The 27,712-nt window shown below is 37.3% G+C and overlaps 1 protein-coding gene across 1 annotated transcript in view; it reads left to right on the top strand.

The window, feature by feature from the left end:
- Nucleotides 1-13,848: 13,848 nt before the first annotated feature.
- Nucleotides 13,849-27,712, top strand: part of LOC135209529 (zinc finger protein 609-like) — a gene marked incomplete at its 5' end in the record, with an annotated part of 61,780 nt that continues 47,916 nt past the window's right edge. Inside the window, 2 exon segments of the mRNA XM_064242181.1 lie at nucleotides 13,849-15,333; nucleotides 15,335-15,628. Coding sequence (XP_064098251.1) covers nucleotides 13,849-15,333; nucleotides 15,335-15,628 — 1,779 coding nt within the window.

A 27,712-nucleotide genomic window follows, 5' to 3' on the forward strand; every position in this document is an offset into this window, starting at 1 on the left:
TCTAAATGGGTCGTTAAATATGCGACGGCGGTAACACATCTCAACACAACCTGTGATCGTGCAATTAACAAAAGAGTTGTTCGCCCGGGGAAAAAAATGAGAGAGAGAGAGAGAGAGAAGAGAGAGAGGAGAGAGAGAGAGAGAGAGAGGTTCTCTTCCACTGCCTCTAGACAAAAGGAGCAGGTGTCTTCTCTCTCTCTGGCGTCACACTACTGAATTAGATTAACTTGGTGTTTAGAAGGTTGTTTTCCCAGAGGCAAGAAAAGAGAAACAACTTCGGTCATTGAAACTTGCCTAATTACGATAGGTTGTGTGTGTGTGTTTGTGTATTTATTGTCTGTGTACGTGTAGAGATATATTGTCTGTGTTGGTACAATTCAGCTGCAGAGGTTAATTGATTTTTTTGTATTTACGACCCCCCCAAACAGATGCTATTATTATATTCTGGATAATGTGTAGCTGTTTCTCTGTATTACAGGAAAACGTATATATATACACGCATATATACACCCCCACACACACACACACCTTCAGTATACACTAGCTCTAATTACTGAACAGGGGATGATAAAGAGATCCAACCCCATTATGAGCAGCGAGTCTGTAAGACCCATTACACCGAACTGTTCTGATGGGAATTTCGCCTCTACGAGCCGTTTCAGAGCCGAGGCTTGCCCCTCTATCGACCCGACTCGTGTGGTGGGGGTTTACCATTGCAACTCTCTATCTCCAAAGTCTGATAATTGGTGTTATTTTGGGGGATTTTCAACCTTAACTTTGTAACGAAGCCCTCCTCCTCCTCCTCCTCCTCCTCTTCCTCCTCCTCCTCCTGTCCAGTTGAAACTTTGATAGATGATTATGATTTGAGTGTCTGATGAATTTCTATTAAGCTTAATTCGCTGTAATTGGTATGATTATAACGTGTTTTTTTTCCTCTCTCTCTCTCTCTCTCTCTCTCTCTCTCTCTCTTGCGCGTCAGTGTGTTATTTGATTTATTTTTATTCTTTTGGTTGGTTTACTAATGTTTTTTCTTTTCTCTTTTACAGGTGACTTTTTCTTCCCCACCATCTGAGGCTACTGGTGAGTAATGACAGTGATGTTATCTCTCTCTCTCTCTCTCTCTCTCTCTCTCTCTCTCTCTCTCTCTCTCTCTCTCTCTCTCTCTACTAGCGTCTTCTTCCCTATGATGTGTTCATTCCAGTGGACGTGATTCTCTCTCTCTCTCTCTCTCTCTCTCTCTCTCTCTCTCTCTCTCTCTCTCTCTCTCTCTCTCTCTCTCCCCTTTCTTCCTCTGGAAGCTGCAGTTCACGAGACAAAAATATCTCTACCACCTGAAAGACAAGGACGAATCGTCGAAAGGGGGGAAATCTATAGGATTTTCTTTTTTTTCTTTTTCTTTTACCTTTAGGGAAATATTCAGGGGTCTTTTGTTTTACCTTCGAGGGAAATATCCCTACAGTTTTTTTTTTCTTTCCCCTTTTCTATATAGATCTCTGTTGTCCCCGTTTTAGCCCGCTTTACTTGTGCGCGAATATTCCTGTCAATATTTATGAAAAATTCGTGTTATTGGAATTATATCCTCTTTGGCATGAAGGGACGGCTTCTGTGTCAAAAGGAACTTGTTGAAATGGCTTGTAAGGCAGTGTTCCTGTTGAAATGGCTTGTAAGGTAGTGTCCCTATTATCAGGGAAGTCATGTATTGATAGTGTGCAGACTGACATTGCAGGTAGAGTATAAATACTCTATTGATCGCCTGTAAACTGATATTGCATTGATAGTATGCAAACTAACATTGCATGGATGATCATGTCTCTAATTCCAGGGATATAAATATTGCATTGATAGTATGCAAACTGATATTGCATGTAGGGTATGTCTCTAATTTCCAGGGAAATATTGCATTGATAGTAGGCAAACTAATAATTGCATGGATGATAATGTTACTATATTAGGGAAATGCTGCACTGATAGTATGTATACGGTAATATTGCATTGATAGTATGTAAACTTGATATTGCATGGATGGTGATTTCTCTAATTCCAGGGAAATGCTGCATTGATAGTTTGTGAACTTAATTTTGTATTGATCAATGCAATATTGCAAATTGACTAGTATGTCAACTTAATTATTGCATTGATAGTATGTAAATTTAATATTGCATTGATAGTATGTAAATATTGCATTGATAGTATGTAAACTTAGTACTGCATTGATAGTATGCACACTTAATATTGCACTGATAGCGTGTGAATTTAGTTTAGCATGGAGAGTATGTAAACTTGATATTGCATTGATAGTATGCAAACTTAATATTGCATGGAGGCCAATGTTCCTATTTCCAGCCAAATACTGTATTGATCTGATGTGAGCTACCGTATCTATTGACCTTCAGGAGAAAGTTTGAAGGCTGTTTTTGTTGCAAATGTTCGTTCAACTGTGACTGTTGAGTAAATACGTTTGTGTGTTCAATCAGGCGGAAAGGGCACTGGATTTCTTTCAGTTAGCTTCGTTCTTTGTTTTATTTTTCTTTAGAAATAATCCATTACTTTTGCCACCTAGAAGGATTTTCTTTCATTTTCGTTCAATCCATTTTCTTTCATTTTCGTTCGGGAGGTGTCTGTGATTTTCATTGGAGGAACTTCAGTATATTTTATCTTTAAATATTTTTCTCGAAATGATAAATTGATTATCCCACCTCTACAAGTCTTTTCTTTGATTTATGTTCAAGGTATTTTCTCTGATTTTAGTCCAGGAGGTCTTTGTGTTTTTTCCCCAAAAGATTATTTTGTAATATTTTTATTTTTTAAGTCTGAGAAATTTCTCTCCTAAATAATCATTTAGTAAATGTCTCTTGATTTTCGTGGAAGATAGATAATGTCTCAGGCTTTCGTTCAGAGAGATCCGTCTCTCTGATCATCGTTCACGGAGCTCGGCCACGACTCCCAACTCTCTCTCTCTCTCTCTCTCTCTCTCTCTCTCTCTCTCTCTCTCTCTCTCTCTCTCTCTGTATATATACGTATATATGCACGTAGTTTCGTATCGATCTTATGAATAACCTTTTAGTATTTTCACTAAGAAACACAATTGTTTGGATACCAAACCCCATGATATTATTCTCTCTCTCTCTCTCTCTCTCTCTCTCTCTCTCTCTCTCTCTCTCACTTAGTTTCGTATCGATATTTTAAATAACATTTAGTATTCTCACTAAAAAAAAACAAAATTGTTCGAATACCCAAACCCTATGATATTCTCTCTCTCTCTCTCTCTCTCTCTCTCTCTCTCTCTCTCTCTCTATATCACGTCTGCTTTATAGCGTGATTTCTTCGAATTACTCAATTAGCGTGGATTGTATTCCGATTACCTCAAAGACTTAATTGGCTGCAAAATTAAAATAAATAGAATCTTCTGGGTGAGGGGCAGTTGTGTTACACTTTTATTTATTTAATTTTTCGTTTTATTGTTCAGCAATGAGGAATAAGCAGTTTTATTAACGGCTTTTAATTTCCATTAATGGGGGCTTAAGCGATTTTATGGGGTAATTGTCAGATTTCGCTTTTTTTTTTTTTTTTTTTTATAATTTGCATTCATTGTACTTAAGAGTCGGGCAGCAGATGTCTGCGTTATATTTTTTCTTGGTGATGGAGAATAATGATGATGATATTAATGATAAAACTAATAGAATAATAGTTTTATTAATGAAAAAAAATGATACTATTCGACGGAATTTTCTTGTCCTTTGATTCTTCAAAGGCTTCTTGTGTGATGAATATGTAATGAGTTAACTCCCCCACCCCCCTCCTCCTCCTTTCCCTCGCCCTTCCACCCTAATGTCTTCTCCTCATCTCCCTCCCTCCTCCTCCTCCCCGTCCCACCCACTTCCTTTCATTGCCATCTCCTTTTGAGAACATCGCTAACCCGTAAGGTCGAGAGTCTCGTGTCTTCATAGGAGAATTTCGCCCTTATAGTCCCTCCTTCGCCAGCCCCACTTGGTATTGAAGCCTTGTTCTGCCCCGTAGTTATGTGTTTTTATTGAAATTGATTTGTAAAACTACGGGTTCTCTCTCTCTCTCTCTCTCTCTCTCTCTCTCTGCTTAGCTATACAACTCTAACGTGTATATAGATTGAGAGTTCAGGGTTCTACTCTTTAGGTAACCTCTCTCTCTCTCTCTCTCTCTCTCTCTCTTTGTTCGTGTGCTTAGCTATTCAACTCAAAAGGTTTATAGTTTTATAGCTCAAGGTCTTTTAGTCTTTAGAAAATAAAAGCCTGCCCTCTCTCTCTCTCTCTCTCTCTATCTCGTCTCGGTCTCTCATCTCTCTCTCTAAGTTCAGCTATAGAACTCTCTAGTATACACTTTAGTTTGAGCCTTTAGGTTCGGCTCTATATATAACATATAACTGCCCCCCCCTTCTCTCTCTCTCATCTCTCTCTCGGTCTCCTCCTCTCTCTCTCTCTCTCTCTCTCTGCTTAACTATACAACTCTGCTACATGGTTTTGTGCTTATGAAGCTAAGGCTTTGGTCTTTAAAAAAAAAAAAAAAAAAAAAAAACTCTCTCTCTTAATTAATAACGTAGAAATGCTTTACAATATTTGCCCATTTTACTCCAAGACGACGGGAAATGGCACTTGTGCATACCTGCCATAAGGTCCATTGTGCCACTGCTGAAACCATTGTTTATTCGACCTTAACGATCTTCGCCGAGTCTGACATTACTTTTGTGTGTGTGTGTTTTAGGGTTGGGGAGTGGCGGGGGGTTGGGGGAGTGGGGGTGGGGTATTCGAGGAGAGGAGGAGGAGGAGGAAGAGGAGGGAAGTCCTTGGCTCTAATTATGTTTTAAACCGCTGACTCTCTTATTAAGTTGTGCTGTCAACTTTCGGATGGAATTTACAGTGATCTTCATTGTGTCGCTGTGAACCGCCATCTGCAGTTTTGTTGTACGTTGAATTATAATTACATATATATTGATATATATTATATATATATATATATATATATATATATATATATATATAGAAGAGAGAGAGAGAGAGAGAGAGAGAGAGAGAGAGAGAGAGAGAGAGAGTTTACTTGCCTAACGCAAAATGATCTAGTAAATATAAAAAACTAAAAAAGAATTTGTTCAGTATTCTCACTTGCCGCCAGTAGTACCTTGAATATAATTGATGAATTAATGAACTTGTTATCTCAAGAACTTGACGAAATCCTTCATTCGTAGATGACAAGGCAAAACTCCATCACTTTTATAATTTTTAAAGAATGATCGAAAATAATGTTTACGGCGTCTTCCCGTTGTAGGCGATGAATTCAAGGATTTGTTTATTATTAATTATAATGTAAACAACATGCAAGCTTTTACCTTCGATGTTGCAACGCCAGTTAATAAGTAAATAAACAAAAATGGCCGCTGCACAAAAGGCCATACGAGAGCTTGGTCATATAAAGCATTTATTAGTATTCTGTTGATGTGATCGTGTCCACTTGCCTGCGTCCATACTAATACACACACACACACACACACACACACACACACCAAAATCCACGAAGGAAAGAGACACGACGGTGTTCTGTACTGCAAGGCCTTTCAACTTCTTGTCCTTTTGCTAGTAAAGGACAAGTAGTCGAAAGTCCTTGCAAGTAGTACTTCGCCGTATCTTTTTTCTTCGTGGAATTTTTTTCGTTATTCATTCATCTCGTTTCATGTTTTCGTGATTCTGTTATGCATATATATTATATAAATAAGCGAAAACCACAGGAAAATGATAGGGGGTGGGAAATCCAAGCTTTCGTCTTTTACGAAGACATTGCTAAGACATTGACAATGTCTTAGTAAAACGAAAGCGCTTGGATCTCTGCCTATCATTGTTTTCTGTGGTATTCGCTTATTTAATGAAGTTACGTGCATCTAATGTGATTTTTTTAAAGCATATTTTTATATAATATATATATATATATATATACATACATGGATACATATAAATGCATGTATGGCAGTCATGTACACCTATTCCACTGTTCTAATGAAATATATTTTCCAGGACCACCGGGAACTCACGTTAAAATGCCATTTACCCCATCTGTGTTTAATTCAACGCGCTTTGATTTAAAAAAAAAAAAAAAAAAAAAAAAAAAAAAAAAAAAAAAAAAAAAAAAAAAAAACTGCAAAGCATTCCTCGAGTTGTGAGCAACTCTCATCATAGTTTCCCTTAACAAGCTAATGTAACCCATTTGCTGATAGGTTTTAAGTCCCTTTTTTGTATTTCATTTTTTTCCTCTAGCATATCTGTCAGTCGTCATTGGCATATCATGGTATTTTCACCCCTAAGAATGATTGTCATAAAGCTGAAGATCGCCTAACTTGATAAGACTCGTCTAGGGGAGGATGTCATGCCAAACCATCGTTTACCGACTTTAGGCCTTATGGCGTTTTGTCTTAAGAACGAATATCGGCTGCTGTGGCTATCTATTTCACGTATCTTATTTACATCCTGGCCAAAATGGTGGAAGAGGGGGGGGGGGGGGGGGGGGGGAGGTCTCATATACATACAGTGATAAAAGTTGATTTACAATTAGTATAGAAAATATATTCATTGTAAGTCAGACACGAGAATACCTTGAAAAGCGGAAATTATAAAAAAATATGCGGTTAATAATGGTGATAATAGTGAGTTTGTCAAACAGCTACCTCTCTCTCTCTCTCTCTCTCTCTCTCTCTCTTTCTCCTCTCTCTCTCTCTCTCTCTCTCTGGGGCAAATTATGACAGCTGACCTTTCTGACTGAACAAAATTTTGAATTCTCAGATTGATGGTCAATGATTATTGCGACCACAGAGCCACAAAAAATACACTGTGACTCTCTCTCTCTCTCTCTCTCTCTCTCTCTCTCTCTCTCTCTCTCTCTCTCTCTCTCGTCAGTGTTTTTGTAATATTACACTTCGGTTTCAGTTCTAACTTTCTCTTGTTTTGGTCCAAGAAATAATCGAAATGACTGTACATTGTTTCCTTGTATTATTTTCATTATTGATGCATTTATTTATGCGTGTTTCATTCATTTATTATTATTATTATTATATTATTATTATTATTATTATTATTATTTTATTTTTTGTAAAAGGACATCATTGATATCACTGATATAAGGGGCAGGAGTAATCATTCCTTGAGGTGAGGAGTGTCTTCTCAGTGTCTCCATTTCCTCCTCCTCCTCCTCCTCCTCCTCCTCCCTCCTCCTCCTCCTCCTCCTCCTCGGGAGATTTGAGGATCACATTCCACTCAGCCAGTTGATTGATAGTAATCGGATATTAGGTCGGAATGGTCGTAAACTCTCTCTCTCTCTCTCTCTCTCTCTCTCTCTCTCTCTCTCTCTCTCTCTCTCTCTCTCTCTCTCTCTCTCTCTTTAAGAATGTGAAAATCCAATGTTCGAATTGCAAAAGATGTCTGATGTATATTCACTTGGTTTGATAATCTATAATCGATTGTGAAAGTGAAACCTGATATATTTATTTCTTTGGGTTATTTTCTGGATGTATTATCTCTCCGTTATTGTGATCGTTTTTTCCGCGTTGTAAGTCGTTATGGATATAAAAAGTTATATATCTGTTTTATGATTGTTTTTACATTGGGTAAATCTCATGAGGTTTTTTTTTTTTTATTGTTTTAGGTTGTTGTTTTACGTTTGGTGATCGTCATATAACTTTTCATTGTGCTAGGTAAAATATTATTATTATTATTATTATTATATTATTATTATTATTATTATTATTATTATTATTATATTAACCCTTGTCCATATGGAACTAACCCCACCAAAGGGGCCACTGACTTGAAATTCAATCTTCCAAAGAAATGGTATTCATTTGAAAGAAGTTACAGAGCATAAAAGGAAATACATATCAGATTTTAGAAAAGAAAAAGACAAACCAATAAATCAATATATATGTAAATTTATAGATTATTAAAATAGAAGGAGAACTTTTTTTTTTGTAGTATAGTATTTTATCCTCGCTTTTAATAATGAAATGCTGTATACGATATCTCGATTTTTTTTTTCATACTTTTATCCTTGTGTTTACGTTCTCCATTTTGTCTTCTTACAAATGCCACAGTGTGTATGTGTGTGTGTGTGTGTGTATTTTAAATTCATGATTTCGTGCCAGAATGTTATATCTTATTATAAAAGAGTAAAGAATTATGACTGGGTGTGTTTGGGTTCTAGGAAGGGTCCATGTTGGTAAGAAGAAATCTCTCTCTCTCTCTCTCTCTCTCTCTCTCTCTCTCTCTCTCTCTCTCTCTCTCTCTCTCTCTCTCTAAAAACTATTGTTATCAAATTTTTTTATTGTAAGAGACTGAGAGAGATGAATAAAGATCTAAAAATCTAAAAGAAAAGGTAAAAAATATTACTATACTTACAAGAAGAGAGAGAGAGAGAGAGAGAGAGAGAGAGAGAGAGAGAGAGAGAGAGAGAGAGAGATTTTGTTTTACCAGTCATCTGCGATTCAAGAAAATGCCGTCTAATCCCAACATTGTAAAATCAATATCTGTTACGAGAATTGAAAGACCTTCGTGACGTGGAATATAATCAGTAAGATTTTTTAATAATGAGAAAATAAAGCTGCGATTATTTTAATATTTTTAATAAATACTAAATAATAATAAACCATCAAGGGACCTGAGTGACATGAAAGTTGTATATAAAAAAAAATCTCGTCGAGCTGTTAAGAAAAATGTTAAATAAATAAAAGAAAAAATAAAGCTAAAATAAAAATAATGAAATGGAAAGTCAAAACAAAAAATAGATAAATAAATAATAAAAAAAGATAGAAGTCAAAACAAAAGTATATAAATAAATGATTTAAAAAAGATGAGAATGTAAACAAAAATAAATAAAATAAAGGTGAAATAAAAAAATTAATGCTTGTAGAACAAAAGGTCTGAGGAAACATGTGGCTTTATTATGGTACTTACAGTTTCTTGGCAGCCCTACACACAAGACCTTGTGAAGATCTGTTAAAAAAAAAAAAAAAAAATAGAATGACTTGGAGTAGAGGAGTTGCGTTGAAAATGGTGTCTACGGTCCTGTCTTTGTAGAGATTAGTTCGTAGTCGGTTTTATATATATATATATATATATATATATATATATATATATATATATATATATATATATATATTTACAATTTTAAATCTCCTCCTCTATATGTAGCAATCTTTTTTTTTATAACTAAAATAATACATAGCCATACATGCTACGTATACAATACACTGACAAACGCACTACGAGTCATGCATTTGTTTACCTTGTCATAGGTCAAGTTTAATGGCTCCTTGGTGCCCCCCCTCCCTCCCTCCCCCAGGGGGGTTTATGAAGGGTTGATGGGGGAGGAGGAGGCGAGTGAAGGATACATGACCATCCCCTCCCTCCCTCTCTCCCTCTCTCCCATAAGCCTTCAGCTCTGAAAATGAAGACGAAGGCCGGATGTTTTCCCAATAAGATAATGAAGGCGACGACAACGGTAGGACGATAATAACTTGTCCAGGAGATTAGAAGCAAGATTTGATTTCCTTCTTCGTTTTTCTTGTTCTTTTTTTATCTATGTTTCCTCGCTCGGCATTGTGGTTAGTTACACACATACATACAAACACACACACACACACACACACACACATATATATATATATATATATATATATATATTATATATATATATATATATATATGTGTGTGTGTGTAATGTGTTGTGTGTGTGTAAACTTACCACAATGCCGAGTGAGGAAAAAATTAGATAAAAAAAGAACAAGAAAAACGAAGTAGGAAATCAAAACTTGCTTCTAATCTCTGGACACACACACACACACACACACCACACACTACTACATACATACATACATACATATATATATATATATATATATTATATATATATATATATATATTATTATTATATTACATAATACTAATATATATAAAAGTATAAATACATGTGTATTTATTTTTTATTTTTTATTTATATATTTATTTAAATCCCACAGGGAAGAAATGAAACACGGACATAGACCCAGACCGGTTTCGGCTTTATTGCTAAGCCATCTTCATAGGACTAGTAAATAAAAATAAGTGTATTTATTCTCATTCAAATCAGTATTCAACTTTTCACCAAGAGACTTACTATATCCGTCTAAATAATAATAATGATAATAAATAATAATAATAACATGGCCTTCTCAAAAACCGAAGCAGTCTTAACACAAGATTATGCTGAGTCAGCGCCTTGTGTCCACAGCGAATAAGATGTCGACAAACATGACGTTTGTTTTCTCTCTCTCTCTCTCTCTCTCTCTCTCTCTCTCTCTCTCTCTCTCTCTCTCTCTCATTGTGAGTCTCGTCACCTGAGCCAAGATCTTGGCTAATTAATTAGGCGACAGTCTTGCTCATTATGGCAGCGCGGATTAATATTGTTTTCTGATAAGGGTCTCGTTCAGCCACGTTCCGATTGTTAGACACGTTCTTTTGAGCCTCTCTCTCTCTCTCTCTCTCTCTCTCTCTCTCTTCTCTTCCTTGCTCTCCTCGTCTCTCTCTCATCTCTCTCTCTCTCCTGGTGGTGTTTTGCATAAACTAACTATTTATGTTTTTATACGTATGGTAATTTTGCAATTATTCTCTCTCTCTCTCTCTCTCTCTCTCTCTCTCTCTCTCTCTCTCTCTCTCTCTGGTGTTTTTCGTATCAGTTTGAATAATTTATGTCTATATTTTCCTCAGTTGATTATTCTCTCTCTCTCTCTCTCTCTCTCTCTCTCTCTCTCTCTCTCCTCTCTCTCTCTGGTGGTGTTTTGCATAAGACTAGCCATTTATGTTTTTATACGTATGGTAATTTTGCAATTATTTTATCTCTCTCTCTCTCTCTCTCTCTCTCTCTCTCTCTCTCTCTCTCTCTCTCTCTCTCTCTCTCTCTGGTGTTTTTCGTATCAGTTAACTATGTATTTGTATATTTTTTCAGTTGATTATTCTCTCTCTCTCTCTCTGGTGTTTTTCGTATCAATTAACTATTTATGTATATCTATATTTTCTCAGTTGATTATTTTCTCTCTCTCTCTCTCTCTCTCTCTCTCTCTCTCTCCTCTCGTGTTATTTCTTATCACTTAACCACTTATGTATATGTATATTTTTTTCAGTTCTCTCTCTCTCTCTCTCTCTCTCTCTCTCTCTCTCTCTCTCTCTCTCTCTCTCTCTCTCTCTCTCTCTCTCTGGCATCATTGCTTACAATAACCACAGAACTCATGACTTATCAATAGAACAGTATTGTTTATCTATATTATCTGTTGATAAGGCTGGCAAATATAGAAGATAAAGTCCCACGAATGAGAATTTTCAATACCTAATAATCCCACAATATTGCCATTTAAGATTATTCCTAATAATCTCATAATTTTCCATTTAAGATTATTCCTAATAATCTCACGATATTTCCATTTGAGATCAATATTAATCTCTCAGTATTTCCGTTTGGAAATTATTACTAATATCACAATTTTCCATTTAAAATTATTCCTAATAATCTCACAATATTTCCATTCAAGATTATTTCTAATAATCTCACTATTTTCCATTTAATATTATTCCTAAAAATTCACAATTTTTCATTTAGTATTATTCCTTATAATTCACAATTTTCCATTTGAAAATTGTTCCCAATAATTTCACAATATTTCCAATTGAAAATTATTACTAATAATCTCACAATTTTCCATTTAAAATTATTCTTCGACTAGATTTACCTATTCTGCTAACAGACATTTAATGAAGAAAGGTATCTCTATTTAATTCCTTGAACTGGACGAATACATTAAAAAATGGACGATTCAAAAAAAGAAAGAAAAAAAAAAGTGCCACTTTCTTGAGGACATGCCTTGAAGAATTATTGTCGGCCAGAGGGACAGAACGGCTTCCTGGGGGAATTTGTCACATAGGTTCGTTCGGGAACTCGTATATTATCGTTCGGAGGAGGGAGGTTGAGGTGGGTGGGTTCGTACAGAAGAAGCGTGGGTTGGAAGGTCTCTCTCTCTCTCTCTCTCTCTCTCTCTCTCTCTCTCTCTCTCTCTCTCTCTCTGTCCATGTTTGGCTTCAAGAGAATATTATCCACAAACCGAAGATGTGTTGCCATTTCACTTGCTCCAAGAATTGTTGCCATTTCATTTGATCCAAGATGTGTTGCCAATCTACTTGATCCAAATGTGTTGCCATTTCACTTGATCTAAATGTGTTGCCAATCCAATTCTTCCAAAATCCTCTCGCACATAGTCCAGTGAAAATGGCTTAGAGGATAATGTTTGACAAGTGGCATTTTATCGTAAGAAATATTGTATTTAGGTATTTTTTTTCTTTCTTTTTATTGGATTTTAATATCGTGAGAAAGTTCCAGTTTCTGATCGCGTCAATGTGTACATTTTTGTTAAACCAAGTTGAAAGTCGGATTTGATACATTCAAAGCAGTCACCTATCGAAGTGCAGTTGTGAAACCCGATAAAAGGGAAAAAAAAAAGAGGAAATGGAAGAATGCGGAAAATTGAATAGCTCGGTCGATAATTAGCTCTGCAGTCGATTTTATTTTATTTTTTATTTTTTTAAGACAGCGTGTTTGTCAGCATCTCCCGATCTTGTGCATCAAGGTTGACCAGAACTTTTTGTTTACATTTTCTTCTTAATTTGTAGAGAAAATCACAGATTTATTTATTTATTTTATTTTTTATATTGTGAATGTTCTTGTTTACATTTTCGTCTTAATTTGCAGAGAAAATCACAGATGTATTTATTTCTTTTATTTTTTTAAATATGAATATTCTTGTTTACATTTTCGTCTTAATTTGTAGAGAAAATCACATTTATTTTTGTGAAGTAATGTAAAAAAGAATATTTACATTGTCGTCTTATTATATTGAGAAATACTTTTTTTTTTTTAAGTGGATTGTGATAGTAATCTTGACAGCACACCTAAAATGGTTCCAATGGGTCCTGTTGTTTCATTTGATTGTAGATCGTTTTAAAGTAGGGATATTTTTGTTCCGATAATGTGGCCTATATCAATACGTTTTTGTAAAGTGTGGGAATCTTGGTATCATTATTAAAAGTATTCCAAGTGGTGATGGACTCTTATTAACAGTATCGTCGATGTCTTGTGACTGACGTCTTGTTTCTTTAATAGTTTTATTATATATTCTGAAATCTTACTTTACTGGTTGATTTTGCGTTTTGATTTGTTATATTTTTTCTCTTTACGTGGTCCTTTTCATTTGAATCTAAGAGGGGATGATTGATTACTTGGTAAGGGCGTTCTCTCTCTCTCTCTCTCTCTCCTCTCTCTCTCTCTCTCCCGCTAATCTCTCACCTCTCTCTCTCTCTCTCTCTCTCTCTCTCTCTCTCTCTCTCTCTCTCTTATGAAAATGACTTGTATTGCTTAGAAATTATGAATCTTGCATCATTTTCTTGTGAAGAATTGAATCGTTGACACTTTGTTTGATCTGCCTTTTTTGGTTTTTGTGTCAAAGCTTGAAAAAAATAGGTTTTTAAGCTTATGAATATAAATATGAAAAACAAATCATTGTTTAGAATTTTTAAAAAGAAGGAAGAGTTTGATGACAACAGTAAAAAAAATATAGATTTTTTTATGGCAGACATAGATAAGTTATATTTTGTTAAAATAAATTATTTTTCTTTGATTTGGTGAAATTAGATGATAATATATTGTTTTGAAGTTTGTAATGCTCAATATTTTTTCTTCATTTCTCCCTCAGGGTATTATGGGCGGTGCGGGGTTGAGCCGAGGGGGGGCGAGGGCGTGATGGTGGGTCGCCCGTAATGCGCGAGACACCCCTGGAGGGAGCCACCGCCCCCCGGAACAAGCAGACGCCCTCCACCCTCAGCGGGGCGACTGCTGGCTCCGCGGGTGCTTCTACAGCTAACACCCACCCACACTCTGCGCCCATCCACGCCCACACGACCAACCACCCACCCGCCACTCACCCCACCCCCGCCCACCACTCGTCGACTTCTTCATCGTCGTCGCCTTCTGCGGGAGGACAACCGCCCTCCATCGGGAGCCACCATCGAACGTCCTCTTCTTCGTCTTCTTCGGGGGCGCCGCCCACGGCCGCCGCCGCAGTCGTCTCCTCTCACCACCACCCACATTACCCTCCGCCCCACGGGAAGGTCGCCGCCGCCGCCGGAGGCGGACCTTACCACCACCAGTCGCCGAAGCACAACGCTTCCTCGTATCCGACGAAGGCGCACTCGAAGAACGCCGCCTATCCGCAGGGCAAGCAGCAGCAGCAGCAGCAGCCGCCCTACGCCCAGCATCACCAAAGTAACAGCAACGCCCCCGCCGCCCATTCGGCCGGCCAAAGGAACAGTAGCAGTAGCAGCTGGGAACAGCAGTAGCAGCAGCAGCCAGCAGGGGCCGCCTTCACAACGAATCCCGCAGCCGCAGGGTTCCGCAGCCTCTGCGTCGTCGGGGGGCGTGTCCTCTGGAGTAGGAGGAGGAGGAGTGGGGGGAGGAGGAGGAGGAGGAGGAGGCGGAGGAGGAGGAGGCGGAGGAGGACATCATCAGCATCAGCAGCAGCAGCAGCAGCCCAACTTCGAGTACGATGACCAGGAATGGGACGTGGGCGTCGGAGACCTAATCATTGACCTCGACGCAGACATCGCCCAAGCCGACCGCGGGGGAGGAAGAATGAGCTCCTCCGCCGTCCCCCCGCCCCCCCAACAACACCACCACCACCACCATCACCACCACCATCATCACCACCAACACGCCTCCAACGCCAACAGCAGCAACGCGTCGGCGACTTCGTCAGGCACATCCTCGACCATTTCCGCTTCCGCCACGGCCCCCACCACGCCTCAGCAGGCGGCGGGAGGGGGAGGGGGAGGAGGAGGAGGCGGGGGAGGAGGGGGAGTAGGACCGGGGCACCACCAGACTCCCGAAGACAAGCACAGCCTGAAGATGAAGATCAAAAGGACGAAGCCCACGACCAAGAACAGCGAGGCAAAGCACGAGATCGTCAAGCCCGACCTGGTCCCTGGACCACCCCCGCCCCACCCCCCACCCGCCTCAGCAGCAGCAGCAGCAGACCACCCACGGAAGCCCTGGGGCGCCTCTGCACCTCCATTCCCAACAGCAGCAGCAGCAGCAGCAGGGCCACAGCAGCAGCAGCAGCAGCAGATACCCCAGCGTCCACAGCCGCACACGCCGCCCCCTAGCCACCATCACAATGGCGCCCACATCAAACTAGAGAATAGCGAAATGAATGGGCGTGCTGGGCCACGCCCCCCTCAGCAGCAGCAGCAGCAGCAGCAGCCCCCGGGCGACTCATAAGAAGGAGAAGAGGCGGCAGGACATCAACGGCACTGTCTCCCCGCCGCCTCCTACCCAGCTGAACACGCCCCCGGGGTCCGCCGCTTCGGGGACCATAGGCCCGCCCGCGGGGGCGAGCAGCGTCGCTGCCTCGCCCCCGCCGCCCTCTCTGGCGGGAGTCAAGTTGGAGCCGAGGGGCGCCGGGGCTTCTCCGAGTCGAGCAACGACGCCTCTCGGGCCCTTCGCCATCAAGAGCGAGACGCCGCCGCCTCCTGCCAAGAGGCTCAAGGTAAGACACGACGCCCTTCAGTCACAACAAAGATTTAATGTCACTTAAAAACATGGGATCGTTTCTGTATTCCATTTTATGTCACTAATTAAAAAATTTTGGGTTGTTCTGTATATTTTTATCTTAATTAAAAAATGGGTTTCGTTTCTGTATCATTTTTATGTCAATTCTTAAAAAATGGGTTCGTTTCTGTATCATTTTTATGTCACTAATTAAAAAAAATGGGTTAGTTTCTGTATCATTTTTATGTCACTAATTAAAAAGTGGGTTCGTTTCTGTATTATTTTTATGCACTAATTAAAAAAATGGGTTCGTTTCTGTATCATTTTTATGTCACTAATTAAAAAATGGGTTCGTTTCTGTATCATTTTTATGTCACTAATTAAAAAATGGGTTCGTTTCTGTATCATTTTTATGTCACTAATTAAAAAATGGGTTCGTTTCTGTATCATTTTTATGTCACTAATAAAAAATGGGTTCGTTTCGTATTCATTTTTATGTCACTAATTAAAAAAAAAAGTTCGTTTCTGTGGTCTATGCCACTCTTAACATTTTTTTGGGGGGGGAATTGGGGAAAAAAAATTTGGGTCGTTTCTGTGTCGTTTTTATGTCACTTCTTAAAAAATGGGTTCGTTTCTGTATTATTTTCTAATTAATGCCTTTACATTCTAGGTCACATGAATATTTCATGTCATCTTTACCATTTCAATCATTTTTCTGCATTTATTGTATATAATTGTTTTAAAAAGAAAAATGTACTATGCGTTTCACCCGAATATTTAAAATTATTTCCTATTCTTTTCTATTTCCATAATTTTCATGCAATTATTTAAAAAAGATAATTATGAATTAAATTGTATAAAGATCTCGATCATACGCTGATAGCTGTTTCCTGTACAAAACTGGTTCTTGATCTTTTCAGTTGATTGCACATTAGCATTTTGATTTCGAAAAACCAGATTTATTCATCCCTTAACCGTATATTTTCGTATATTTTTACGCTAGTAGCAGTTTCCTGTACAAAACTGGTTCTTGATCTTTCAGTTTTATTGCGTATTATATCATTCTGATCTAGAAAGACTAGATTTATTCGTCTCTTAACCGTATATTTTCACACATTTCAATCCTTTAACGAGGTTGTGAACGTCACAATCAACTCGAGGTTGTAAACGTCACAATCAACGTATGTTAAATGTTAACAATGCAGTAAATATTGCAATCAGCTGAGCTGGCTGGCTAAAAGATAGAAAAAAAATATATATATCCTTTCTGTTACCCTCCATTTATTAACAGCTTTCTGTGTGGCTCTTTGATTCCCACAACCAATTTCTAGAAGTAGTTCTTTAGGAGCGGCTGGCTAGTCGGGTGTTACGAGTAAATAGAAGCCCGCGAGGATAGGAAATGTTCTTTCGTCGTAGTTCTCAATTATTCCCCGGAATCGTTAATGGGAGTCGTCCCTTTTGCTCTCTCTCTCTCTCTCTCTCTCTCTCTCTCTCTCTCATTTCTTTGTCGATTGTCTATTTCACTGTTTCCCTCTTTTATTTATTTTTTTCCTCTTTTACCCTCCGCTACTGCTCCTTTGTTCTCTGGTAATATTTCCCCATTTTCCCTGTCCTGTGTTTTCTTCCCCTTATACTTTCTCGTTCCTTTTATCAAGTCTTTTTTTCTCTCTTTTTTTTATTGGCCCGGTGTTTTCCCCTTCCCCTATCCTGTTTTTATTTCTACCTCATCATCATCATTCTCTCTCTCTCTCTCTCTCTCTCTCTCTCTCTCTCTCTCTCTCTCTCTCTCTCTCTCTCTCATATTCCTTCCCATTCTCCCTAGTCCTTTTGTTCTAGGGAAAATCAATGGAACATACGTTGTAGATACTTTTTATTTTTTAATTTTTTTTTTTTTTTTTTTGTGTCCCTCCTCCAAACACACACATAATACATATATATATATATATATATATAATATATATATTTATATATAATAACACACACACACACACACACCACACATATATATATATAGTATATATATATATATATATATATATATATTATATATATTAAATTCATTAGTTTTGAAATCTTGTATTATTTTTATTTCACCTTTCATAACATGATTCGTTTTAACTATGTTTATCTTATTAATACCCGCTGGCAAAATAAGTAGTCCAGTTTAATTATTTCTTTTAATTTTTTTATATTTACATTTTGAAAGCAGGTATATTTATCGTTATTAACTGAACTGTCCACCAGCTGAATTATACAAAAACAACAACTAATTAATAAACCAATAATTATAGTCTTTGTCTTTCCTTAAAAGCACGATGAAATCGCCATGATCGAGTCAACTAATATCGTCTTTTCTTGAAAGCGCGATGAAATCATGATCGAATCAACAATCATAATCCTATTTTTTAACACGACGGAATCGTCATTACCAAAACAGTCATCATCGTCTTTTATTAAAAGCACGATGATATCGTCATTATCGAATCAGTATCGTCTGTTCTTGAGAGCACGATGAAATCATTATCGAATCAACAATTAACCATCGTTTTTTTCTTAAAAGCACGATGAAATCGGCATTAACAAATCAATTATAATCGTCTTTTCTTAACATTTAGCACGATGAAATCGGCATTATCGAATCATCGACTAACCATCGTCTTTTCATAAAAGCACGTCGAAATTCGTCGTTACCAAAACATTAATTATCATCGTCTTTTCTTAAAGCACGATGGAATTGTCGTCATCATCGTCAATTCTTAATAGCACGACAAAATTCGCATTGCAACAACCTAGACAGAAACGTTGCTTTTGTCTAGAGTACTGAAGAGGGTGTTGTTCTCTTCCCTTCTTCTTCTTCCCCCTCTTTGTTTATGATTGGGCTTTGTGTAGTTTTAGTGCGTGGGCGCACTGATGTTTTTTTTTTTTTTTTCTTTTTTCTCCGTCAACTCGCTGAAGATGCAAGGGAGGACCCCCCCCCCCCCCCCCCCCCCACTCCTAACTCCTTCCTGTGCTTGTTCCTTTGTGTGGAAGGCACTCGACTATATGGTAATGAGTTGCCGATATAGACTCATGGTGAGACTGAGATAACTACATCGTGTTTGATTAACATTGTAGAAGGGAGATTTATTGCTAGAGAATATTATTATTTATTATTATAATAATAATTTATTAAGCTTATGACAGACACAGGCGAAACGGCGTCTTACTGTAAGGGAAAATAATTGCAAATTTAAATATAATAGAATGACAATATTTATTCCAAAATATTCTCTCTTTATACCTCATTATTTGAGAAAGTGGAAATAAACGTCATATTTCAAAGACCTCTCGGGTCGTAATCGAAGAGAGAGAACAGAGGAGAGAGAGGAGAATAGGAGAGAGACGAGACGAGAGAGAAGAGAGAAGAAGCAATTTTATTTATTCAGAAATAGAATGGACAAGCTCTTTAACATGCTTGTTCGAGTGTTTAACGGGTGTCGAGTGTCCGGAGCTAAAAGGGCGTACGTGTGACCTGCTACATTATTCAGATACAAGACATAAAACAGCGAAGATTCTCTTTCATTTCGTCCTTTCGTTTTATCAAATGACAAACGTTCCGACCCCATCTTGTTTATGTTCTGGAGAGAGAGAAAAGTATAATGAATTAACGTGAAAGGGGCCTTAGGATAATGTGTATAAACTTTTAGACTTAGCGTTACTTGAAGAGGAGGAGGCGGAGGGTTACGGCTTTCATCCAAGGCCGGACGTGCGTAATTGGCGCTGGTGGCGTGTGTGTTGGAGAACTGGCGATTTGGTTTCGCTGTGGATCGGACGCTTTCCGTTTTTCTTCGTTCGGAATTCCCGCCTCTTCTGTTTTAGACTCATACTCCTCGGCTCGCATCCCGTTGGTGACGGATCTCTCTACTGTATTATGTATATTATTATATACGTCAGATTCTTTTAAAAAAATTCCCACATTCAAGGATAATATATAACACATTTGACTGGATTTTACGAAAACCTCGAAAGACATTGGTTTGCAGAATCGTATCCTGAAATGGTGTTGGAGGGGGGAAAAATAATGCAGTGTTGCTGGAAAGATTTCCAAGTCTTCACTTTTTTAATTTTTCTTTTTTTTTAATACATAATCTGCACTTCCCTTTTTGCAGGTAAATAGGGTTGAATGTGTTAGCAGATCTGATGAGTCATTGAGTTATATAATATATATACAGAGAGAGAGAGAGAGAGAGTTTAGAGGGGACTTGTAGTTATTTAAAATGACATAGTATATACGTATCTGGTAAAAGAAATGACCAGCATGCATTAGATATATATATAATCTATATCATATATATATCTATATATATATATTATATATATATATCAGTGTGTAACCAAAAAAAATGAATTCTGATTCTGGCTTAACTCGTAGTGTTTTGATGCCTCATTTTCCTTCATCTAATTAAAAAAAAATGCGAATAAATTAGATAGAGCCCAAAGCCCGAATTCTCCCCACAAGATAAGACCCAAAATTGTCACCCCCCAAGATGACGACGGGTTTAAACTGAAGGTTCCATCGAGCGGGGAAAACGACTTAACGATCGGGGCATTTAGAATCGAAAATGGTTTGCTCTGTGTGACAGGGGGTTACGCCCAACGTCTGCCGGAGACGTTGCAGAATATGGCCAGATGATAGCAATTCTCTCTCTCTCTCTCTCTCTCTCTCTCTCTCGTCATCCGGGACTAGTCAGAATGGTTGATAATGACAATTATGTGTGCCCAGTGGAAGTGTATTTCCGAGAGATGTGTCCCAGCCATATGTGGATCAAATTGGAGTTTTTTTTTTTTTAACTATAATTATTTTTCTTGTTATTTTTTTTAAATCTTTTTATTCTTTTTATAAAGTATTATGCTTTTCCATGTGATTTTTTTATTTTAACGTTTCCGGCGTGCTGGCGCAAGTTGGACTTTTATTTTTTTATAAGAATTTAATTTCTCGGTATTATTAGAACACCAATTTTCTTTTTTGTTTTTATCTTTTATTTTTTTATCTGAGTTTAATTTCTCGCGATTATTGCCACCGCAGTTTTTTTTCTGCCCTTCCTTGAAAATGACAATTTTTTTTATTTATTTTTATTTTTTTTATTTAATTTTTTATTTGAATTTTATTCAATTTTTATTTTGTATTTTGGATTTCTCATAATTTTTTGTATTTGATTTTTTTTTCTCATTTTTTCTCGTTTATTCTTTGTGGTCAGTATTAATATAGAAATAAAATACACCATGCCCTTTTCAATAAAAATTTTAACAAATTCGTTTCATTTTTTTATTACAGATTGCATATTAAGTAACGTATTTTGTTACTTTAATTTTCATCGCAATTTAAATTTTTTGGTAAAAATGCCCCGTTTACCTTTAATTATACAGATAATTATTAAAATTTCAAAATATTTTTCTTTATAGGGATAGTGAACCCCCCCCCCCCCCCCCCCCCCCCCCCGGCGCTTTCTTTCTCGTTCGTTCATATTTTTTAGAATTTTTTTTTTATTTTTTTTGTTATATTATTGCAAGAACCTGCTAAGAGTTGGTTTATTATTGTTGTGGCAACGCCACGAACTCGTAAATCAATCAACCTCATTGCGAGTATGTAAGGCACCACCTGGGGGAGAGAGAGAGAGAGAGAGAGAGAGAGAGAGAGAGAGAGAGAGAGAGAGAATAAGATCCCGTCTATACGTGTGAAAAAAAAAATGAAGATAATGTAATTTTTTTCAGAGCCAGTCAAGTTCGAGTTTCTCCAATTAGTGTTCAGAATTCCATAACAATTTTGTTTTCATTAATTTATTTTTTCTTACAGCGCGGCATTCTTGCTTCTGGGAGACTAGCATGGAAGTCTCTTTGCTTTTTTTTTTTCTTTGCTTTTTTAATTATAAGTGTTGGTCACTCTTGTGTACATACATAAAAATTGGAATATGTTCTTTATAATATTTGTTTTATATTTTTTTAAGTTTTGCATTGGGAAGTAACACATTCATAGTGACGTCTAATTTAGTAGTATGCAATTAACTAAATTCATCTTATAGACAGTGTGCATTTTGAAGATTCTATATTATTATTATTATTATATTATTATTATTATTATTATTATTATTATTATTATAAATTGTTATTGTTATCAAGTTGAAACCTCATCACACGTTAGAAAATTTTAATGCGGAAACCAAACTCATTTTCTGTCAGAAAAAAGTCGAAGTATATTAGAAAATAAAAATGACTGGTTGTGAAGAGAGAGAGAGAGAGAGAGAGAGAAGAGAGAGAGAGCCAGCAGCCGGTACGGTGGTGGTACCCACCAAGATGGTGGTAGGAATTATGACCCTTGGGGAAGAAGTAAATAAAGACGGGTATCTCGAGACCAATTTTTTTTTTTTCTGGTGGGTTAAGGTTCTTTAGCCTTCCTTCTTCCCTTCCCCCCCTCCCCCCTCCCTCACCCCCTCATTCCATCCGTGGACGAACCCCCGAGATTGGGGTGGGGGTCGTGTTGCCAAGACTCCAGACGTTTTCACTCGATTCCCAGATTGTTTCGTCCAGTTTCTCAGAGGAACTCGGTTTTTTTTCTTTTCCCCTCGAAATATTTATGTGAATTCACTTTGTTTTATAGCTGTCGTTTGAGAGACAGCGAGAAGGGTTGGGGAAAGAGAGAGAGAGAGAGAGAGAGAGAGAGAGAGAGAGAGAGAGAGTTTATTCCTCTCTCCTTGCCCCATTTCTCTTCCGTTATTTATTTCTGGAGTTTTAGGAGGAGCTGAAAGATGATAAACATACTTCATTTTCCCCAAAATGAAGAGAGGAGATTATTTTTGATTAGCGCGAAGGAGACGCTGTGGAAAGAGAAGACTCAAGGAAAATTATTACTTATGATAATAATATTATTTTCATTATTTTTTTTTATAAACCAGTTGACAGGAAATATTGCCAAAGAAATTTAGTTGTTGGTGATGTATGGATTATAATTCTATGAAAGTATTGACCTCTTCTTTTATTTTAATTAGAGACATACAAATATTCAAACCATGTGAAATTATACATTGAAAATTTTTTTATGTTTTTATATGTGATCATCTTAGGTGTATTGAAAACCTTTATGGTCAGACGTGTGTAGTTTTGACCTAGTTGTACATTAGATGTGGTAAGGTTTATTTTTTGACAGAATGACTCCATTTGCCAACAAAGTTTGGTTTTATGGAATGTATGAAATCTTGTCAAATATGTTTTAATGTATGTCATATCATTTTATAGTTTTGTATATGAAAACCAACAATAGTTTTGACAAGAACTTGTCTGGAATTAATTATAAGTTGGTCTTGTATGTGCAGAAAGTTCTACACAAGATATTCATTCACCCTTTCTACTATAGTCCCTAATACCAGAATTAGAACAAAAATAAAATAAAAGTATGCTTACTAGAGAATAAATATTGTCGAATTATGTACGGCAGAAGGCAAAGTTGAACGAGATAAGACCTCAATTTAAGAAATAATCGTGTGGCCTAGATCCATTGGATAGTATCTTACAGAGACATTCTCTCTCTCTCTCTCTCTCTCTCTCTCTCTCTCTCTCTCTCTCTCTCTCTCTCTCTCTCTTCGAGGATGGACTAATAAAGAAATCTTTGAGACATCCTAATCCTTGTAATTCTCTCTCTCTCAGGATGGACTTAATAAGTCTTTGAGACATACTAATTCTTGTAATTCTCTCTCTCTCTCTCTCTCAGGTTAGACTAATAAATAAATCTTTGAGACATCCTAATCCTTGTAATTCTCTCTCTCTCTCTCTCTCTCTCTCTCTCCTCTCTCTTCTTTCGGTCTGTCGGTGTACGTGCGTACGGGTTCTCTTTTCTCCTTCTCTTTCTCCTGGGTTCAGTGTAACGTGCGCTGGAAGCATGGTAATCTATTGAGCGGAAGTTTAAAGCGTCAGAGCATTAAATTAATGTTATTTTTATTCATTCATAAAAAAAAAACACTTTCGTAGTTATAATAAAATACCTCAGGTATTGGAAACGAATTTTAGGTTGTAATCAGAGGATGAAAAATTACTTCTAAGTTTTTTTTTTTTAAACTTCATCCGTTACCATTTTCTCTTGTGTCTCCCCTCCCCCTCCCCCCCCTCTCGTCTCGCATTCCCGGAACTCCCCCCCTCCATTATTCACCCCCTCCACCAAATGTAGAACATTCCTCCCCTCTTATTATCCACATGGAACTTGATACTTACAGACGCCAGAAGACACTAGGGATATATTTTCACGTGGATATATATATATATATATATATAATATATATATATATATATATATATATATATATATCATATATTTTATTTTATTTTATTTTTTGAGGAACCATCTTATATCCACAGGAAACTTGATACTTACAGAGCCAGGAAGGACAATAGGGTTTTCACGTGCTATAATATATTAATATATATTATAAGCTATATATCTATATATAGATACTATCTTATATACATATATATTATATATATAATATATTTATTTATTTTTATTTTTTTGAGGCCATCTTACAAGGAATACTTCCATTCTGATATAGCATTCACTTTAACAGTCTGTCACGCCGCACATACTACGTAGTGCTGAACATACATATCATGGTAGATATCTATTTGCAGAGGCAATGACACATTTCATGCAAGTGGTAAAAGTGCTTTCTGCAAACCCTCCCCCCTCCCTTTCCCAGTGGTATACTCTCTCTCTCTCTCTCTCTCTCTCTCTCTCTCTCTCTCTCTCTCTCTGAATATTCCAAAATGGTTCTAATTCGAATATAAGTATTATTGACAGTCCCTGCCTTTATTTATTTTTTTTATTTTTTCGTGCAGTTAAAATGGTTGAGTTGCGTGCTCGCACGCGCGTATTTTAGTCTGAATTTGACTGTTTGATGTCAAAAGGTCAACGGTTTGTCTTTCGTATTTAAGAACTTGACCAAATGTTGGTTTTAGAAAAATTATATGTTAATGATTTTAATTTTTTAAGAATTCAGGCCATTCAAATGGAATATTCTGAAAATTTTGTATATTATATCAATAATTATTTATTTATTTCATATTTATTATATATATTTCTTAGCCGTGATTGCATGCGTTGTTTCACCTTGAATTTTATTATGTATAATGTATACAGCTATGATTTCACCATAATAGTTACACTCTCACTCTTCAACATGCGTTTCCCATTATAATTCATTGTATATTACGTGCACAGTTATTATTATTATTGTTGCCATCTCTCTCTCTCTCTCTCTCTCTCTCTCTCTCTCTCTCTCTCTCTCTCTCATAATCTATATTTTCTAATCTTCGATTTTTTTTTTTTTCATACAGAAAATGAGTTTGGTTTCCACATTAAAATTTTCTAACGCAGTTTGTTACAATCTCTCTCTCTCTCTCTCTCTCTTCTCTCTCTCTCTCTCTCTGCGGTATCAATTTAGTTTCCCATCACAAAACATTGGTCAAGACTTATTATCGGTTTCACTGAATGTACGGCAGGCATTCTCAGCGGCAGAAAGAAGCAGCGCTCGACCGTAAGGTCTTTGTTCGAACCTCGATGCGTGAGACAATCGACCTTACTGCCTCAGGAAGATTTACGAGTCGGGAATGTAGGATAAAACAGATTCGTGGAATCTTAAGTGAATTTCATTTGTGTAAACGTATTGTTCTCTCTCTCTCTCGTTTCTATTTGTCTCCTGTTGTTGGTGGTAGTAAAGACAGAGAAAGAAGAAAGAGAAAAGTAAAGAGGAGTTTTTGTGTGAATGGTGTCCGTATTGAGTGGAAGATACGTGTAAAAGAAAAAGGAAAGAATATGACATTAACGTTCGGTGGTGGAGTGGCAGAAGAGAGCTTGGTGCGTGCGTGGAGGTGTCTGACAACTACTGCGCGGTAGAGTTGTTAAAGGCGCCCAGTTTATTATTATTATTATTATTATTATTATTATTATTATTATTATTTTGTTTTATTAATTATTAAAATGCTCTCTCTCTCTCTCTCTCTCTCTCTCTCTCTCTCTCTCTCTCTCTCTCTCTCTCTCTCTCTCTCTGTACTCGTAAATATTGTTGGCTGGTTAATTATGAGTTATTTGCACTTATATGAAGGTTGCTCATAAGAAAAGTATATACATTTAAAAGGAAAAATATGTCTCGTGGGTTTGGAAACTGGACTGCATAGTGCTTCCGTTCTGAGAGAGAGAGAGAGAGAGAGAGAGAGAGAGAGAGAGAGAGAGAGAGAGAGAGAGAGAGAGGAATAACCCGGCTTTAACTTCCGCCCACCCAACAACTTCATGATAACCAGGCCTCCTCTGTTGGTGCTGGAGTAGAACTAGTACTATATTGGTTAAGGAAAATCATGCATAGCTATTTCAGACTCATGTCTATTTAGTTTCCAACTTCGCACACCTTCTCGATTGACTGATTGATTGATCGACTCACTCTTCTGTTGGTGCTGGAGTAGAACTAGTACTATATATATTGATTAAGGAAAATCATGCATAGCTATTTCAGACCCATATCTATTTAGTTTCCAACTTCCACACCTTCTCGATTGACTGATTGATTGATCGACTCACTCATCTGTTGGTGCTGGAGTAGAACTAGTACTATATTGACTAAGGAAAGTCGTACATAGCTATTTCAGACCTGTTTATTTAGTTTCCAACTTCTTGATTGAATGATCGATTAACTTCCCAACTCCAATACAGCTCTACTGCGTAACCTTGGAAACAAAACTTCTCTTTCTTGAGGTAGCGAAAGAGCGGTTTTTTTCCCACGTTTTTTTTCTAGACTTTTTTTCCCGTAATTTCTTGGCGATCGTAATTCGTCAGGAGCACTGGGATAACGTGTGTGTGTAATATATCCACAAACACTTAAAAGATAGTAATTGTTTAAAAAAAAATCCAAAACTCCAACTGCCTCACGACGCGTTCACTTATAACACATTAGTATTAGCTGAATAAGACAATTTAAATTCAACAGCACGAGAGCTTAACCCTTATTATTTGTTTAGGACTTCCATTTTTTTTTAAATTCAGTTTTCACATCGTCCTGTAATCGGATATCGATCAGCGCTGAGTGCGTCCTATTGTAATGTGCTGTCAGATTCTATCGGCTCAGGCCTTTTGTATGTAAATAATGACACACACACACACGCGCGGTGACTTTGGAAGCCTGGTCCGGTATATACACAAGTAGTGTAGGCGACTGTCAACATTTTGCCGTTTTATGAATCTCTCTCTCTCTCTCTCTCTCTCTCTCTCTCTCTCTCTCTCTCTCTGTGTGTGTGTGTGTGTGTGTGTTCGTGTGTATTTTCGTTCTCTTCGTCTATTGCTTACTTCCATTTTCAGTCTTGTGCATTGTTTTTATTATTCGTGGTTTATCAAAATGGCTACACACTCTTACTCTCTCTCTCTCTCTCTCTCTCTCTCTCGCTCTCTCTCTCTCTCTCTCAGGCGCCTGTCAGCATTTTGCTATTTTATGATCTCTCTCTCTCTCTCTCTCTCTCTCTCTCTGTGTGTGTGTGTGTGTGTGTGTGTGTGTGTGTGTGTTTTTTGGTGTTTTTCGTTTCTCTTCGTCTATTGCTTACTTCCATTTGCAGTCTTGTGCATTGTTTTTATTATTCGTGGTTATCATGGCTACTTTCTCTCTCTCTCTCTCTCTCTCTCTCTCTCTCTCTCTCTCTCTCTCTCTCTCTCTCTCTCTCTCAGTATATTGCTTTTGTATTGAAATTACGAGCAAATGTTTATCTGAAAAAAAGTGTCCCTATTTATTTTTTTTATCGAATATCGGCTCCATTATTTACAGGCTTTTCTGCTGCTTTTGTTGAGAAAGGATGAGAAGAGAGAGAAAAAATAGATGGGAGAAATAAAAGCCAGAAAATAAGAAGCAAGTCTCGTGCAAGCACCGAATCCATTTGAAAAAATATAAAAAGATTCCCCTCCCCCCCACCCCCCCTTGTGTGAAACCCCGTTCCCCCGGGGCCATCAAGCCGTCATGAGATTTACATACCAGATTATAGTTTGATAGCATTAAACGACTAATTTCAGTCTTGTAAATTGATT

This window comes from Macrobrachium nipponense, chromosome 38 (genome assembly GCF_015104395.2).
Source record: "Macrobrachium nipponense isolate FS-2020 chromosome 38, ASM1510439v2, whole genome shotgun sequence".
Taxonomy (NCBI): Eukaryota; Metazoa; Arthropoda; class Malacostraca; order Decapoda; family Palaemonidae; genus Macrobrachium; species Macrobrachium nipponense.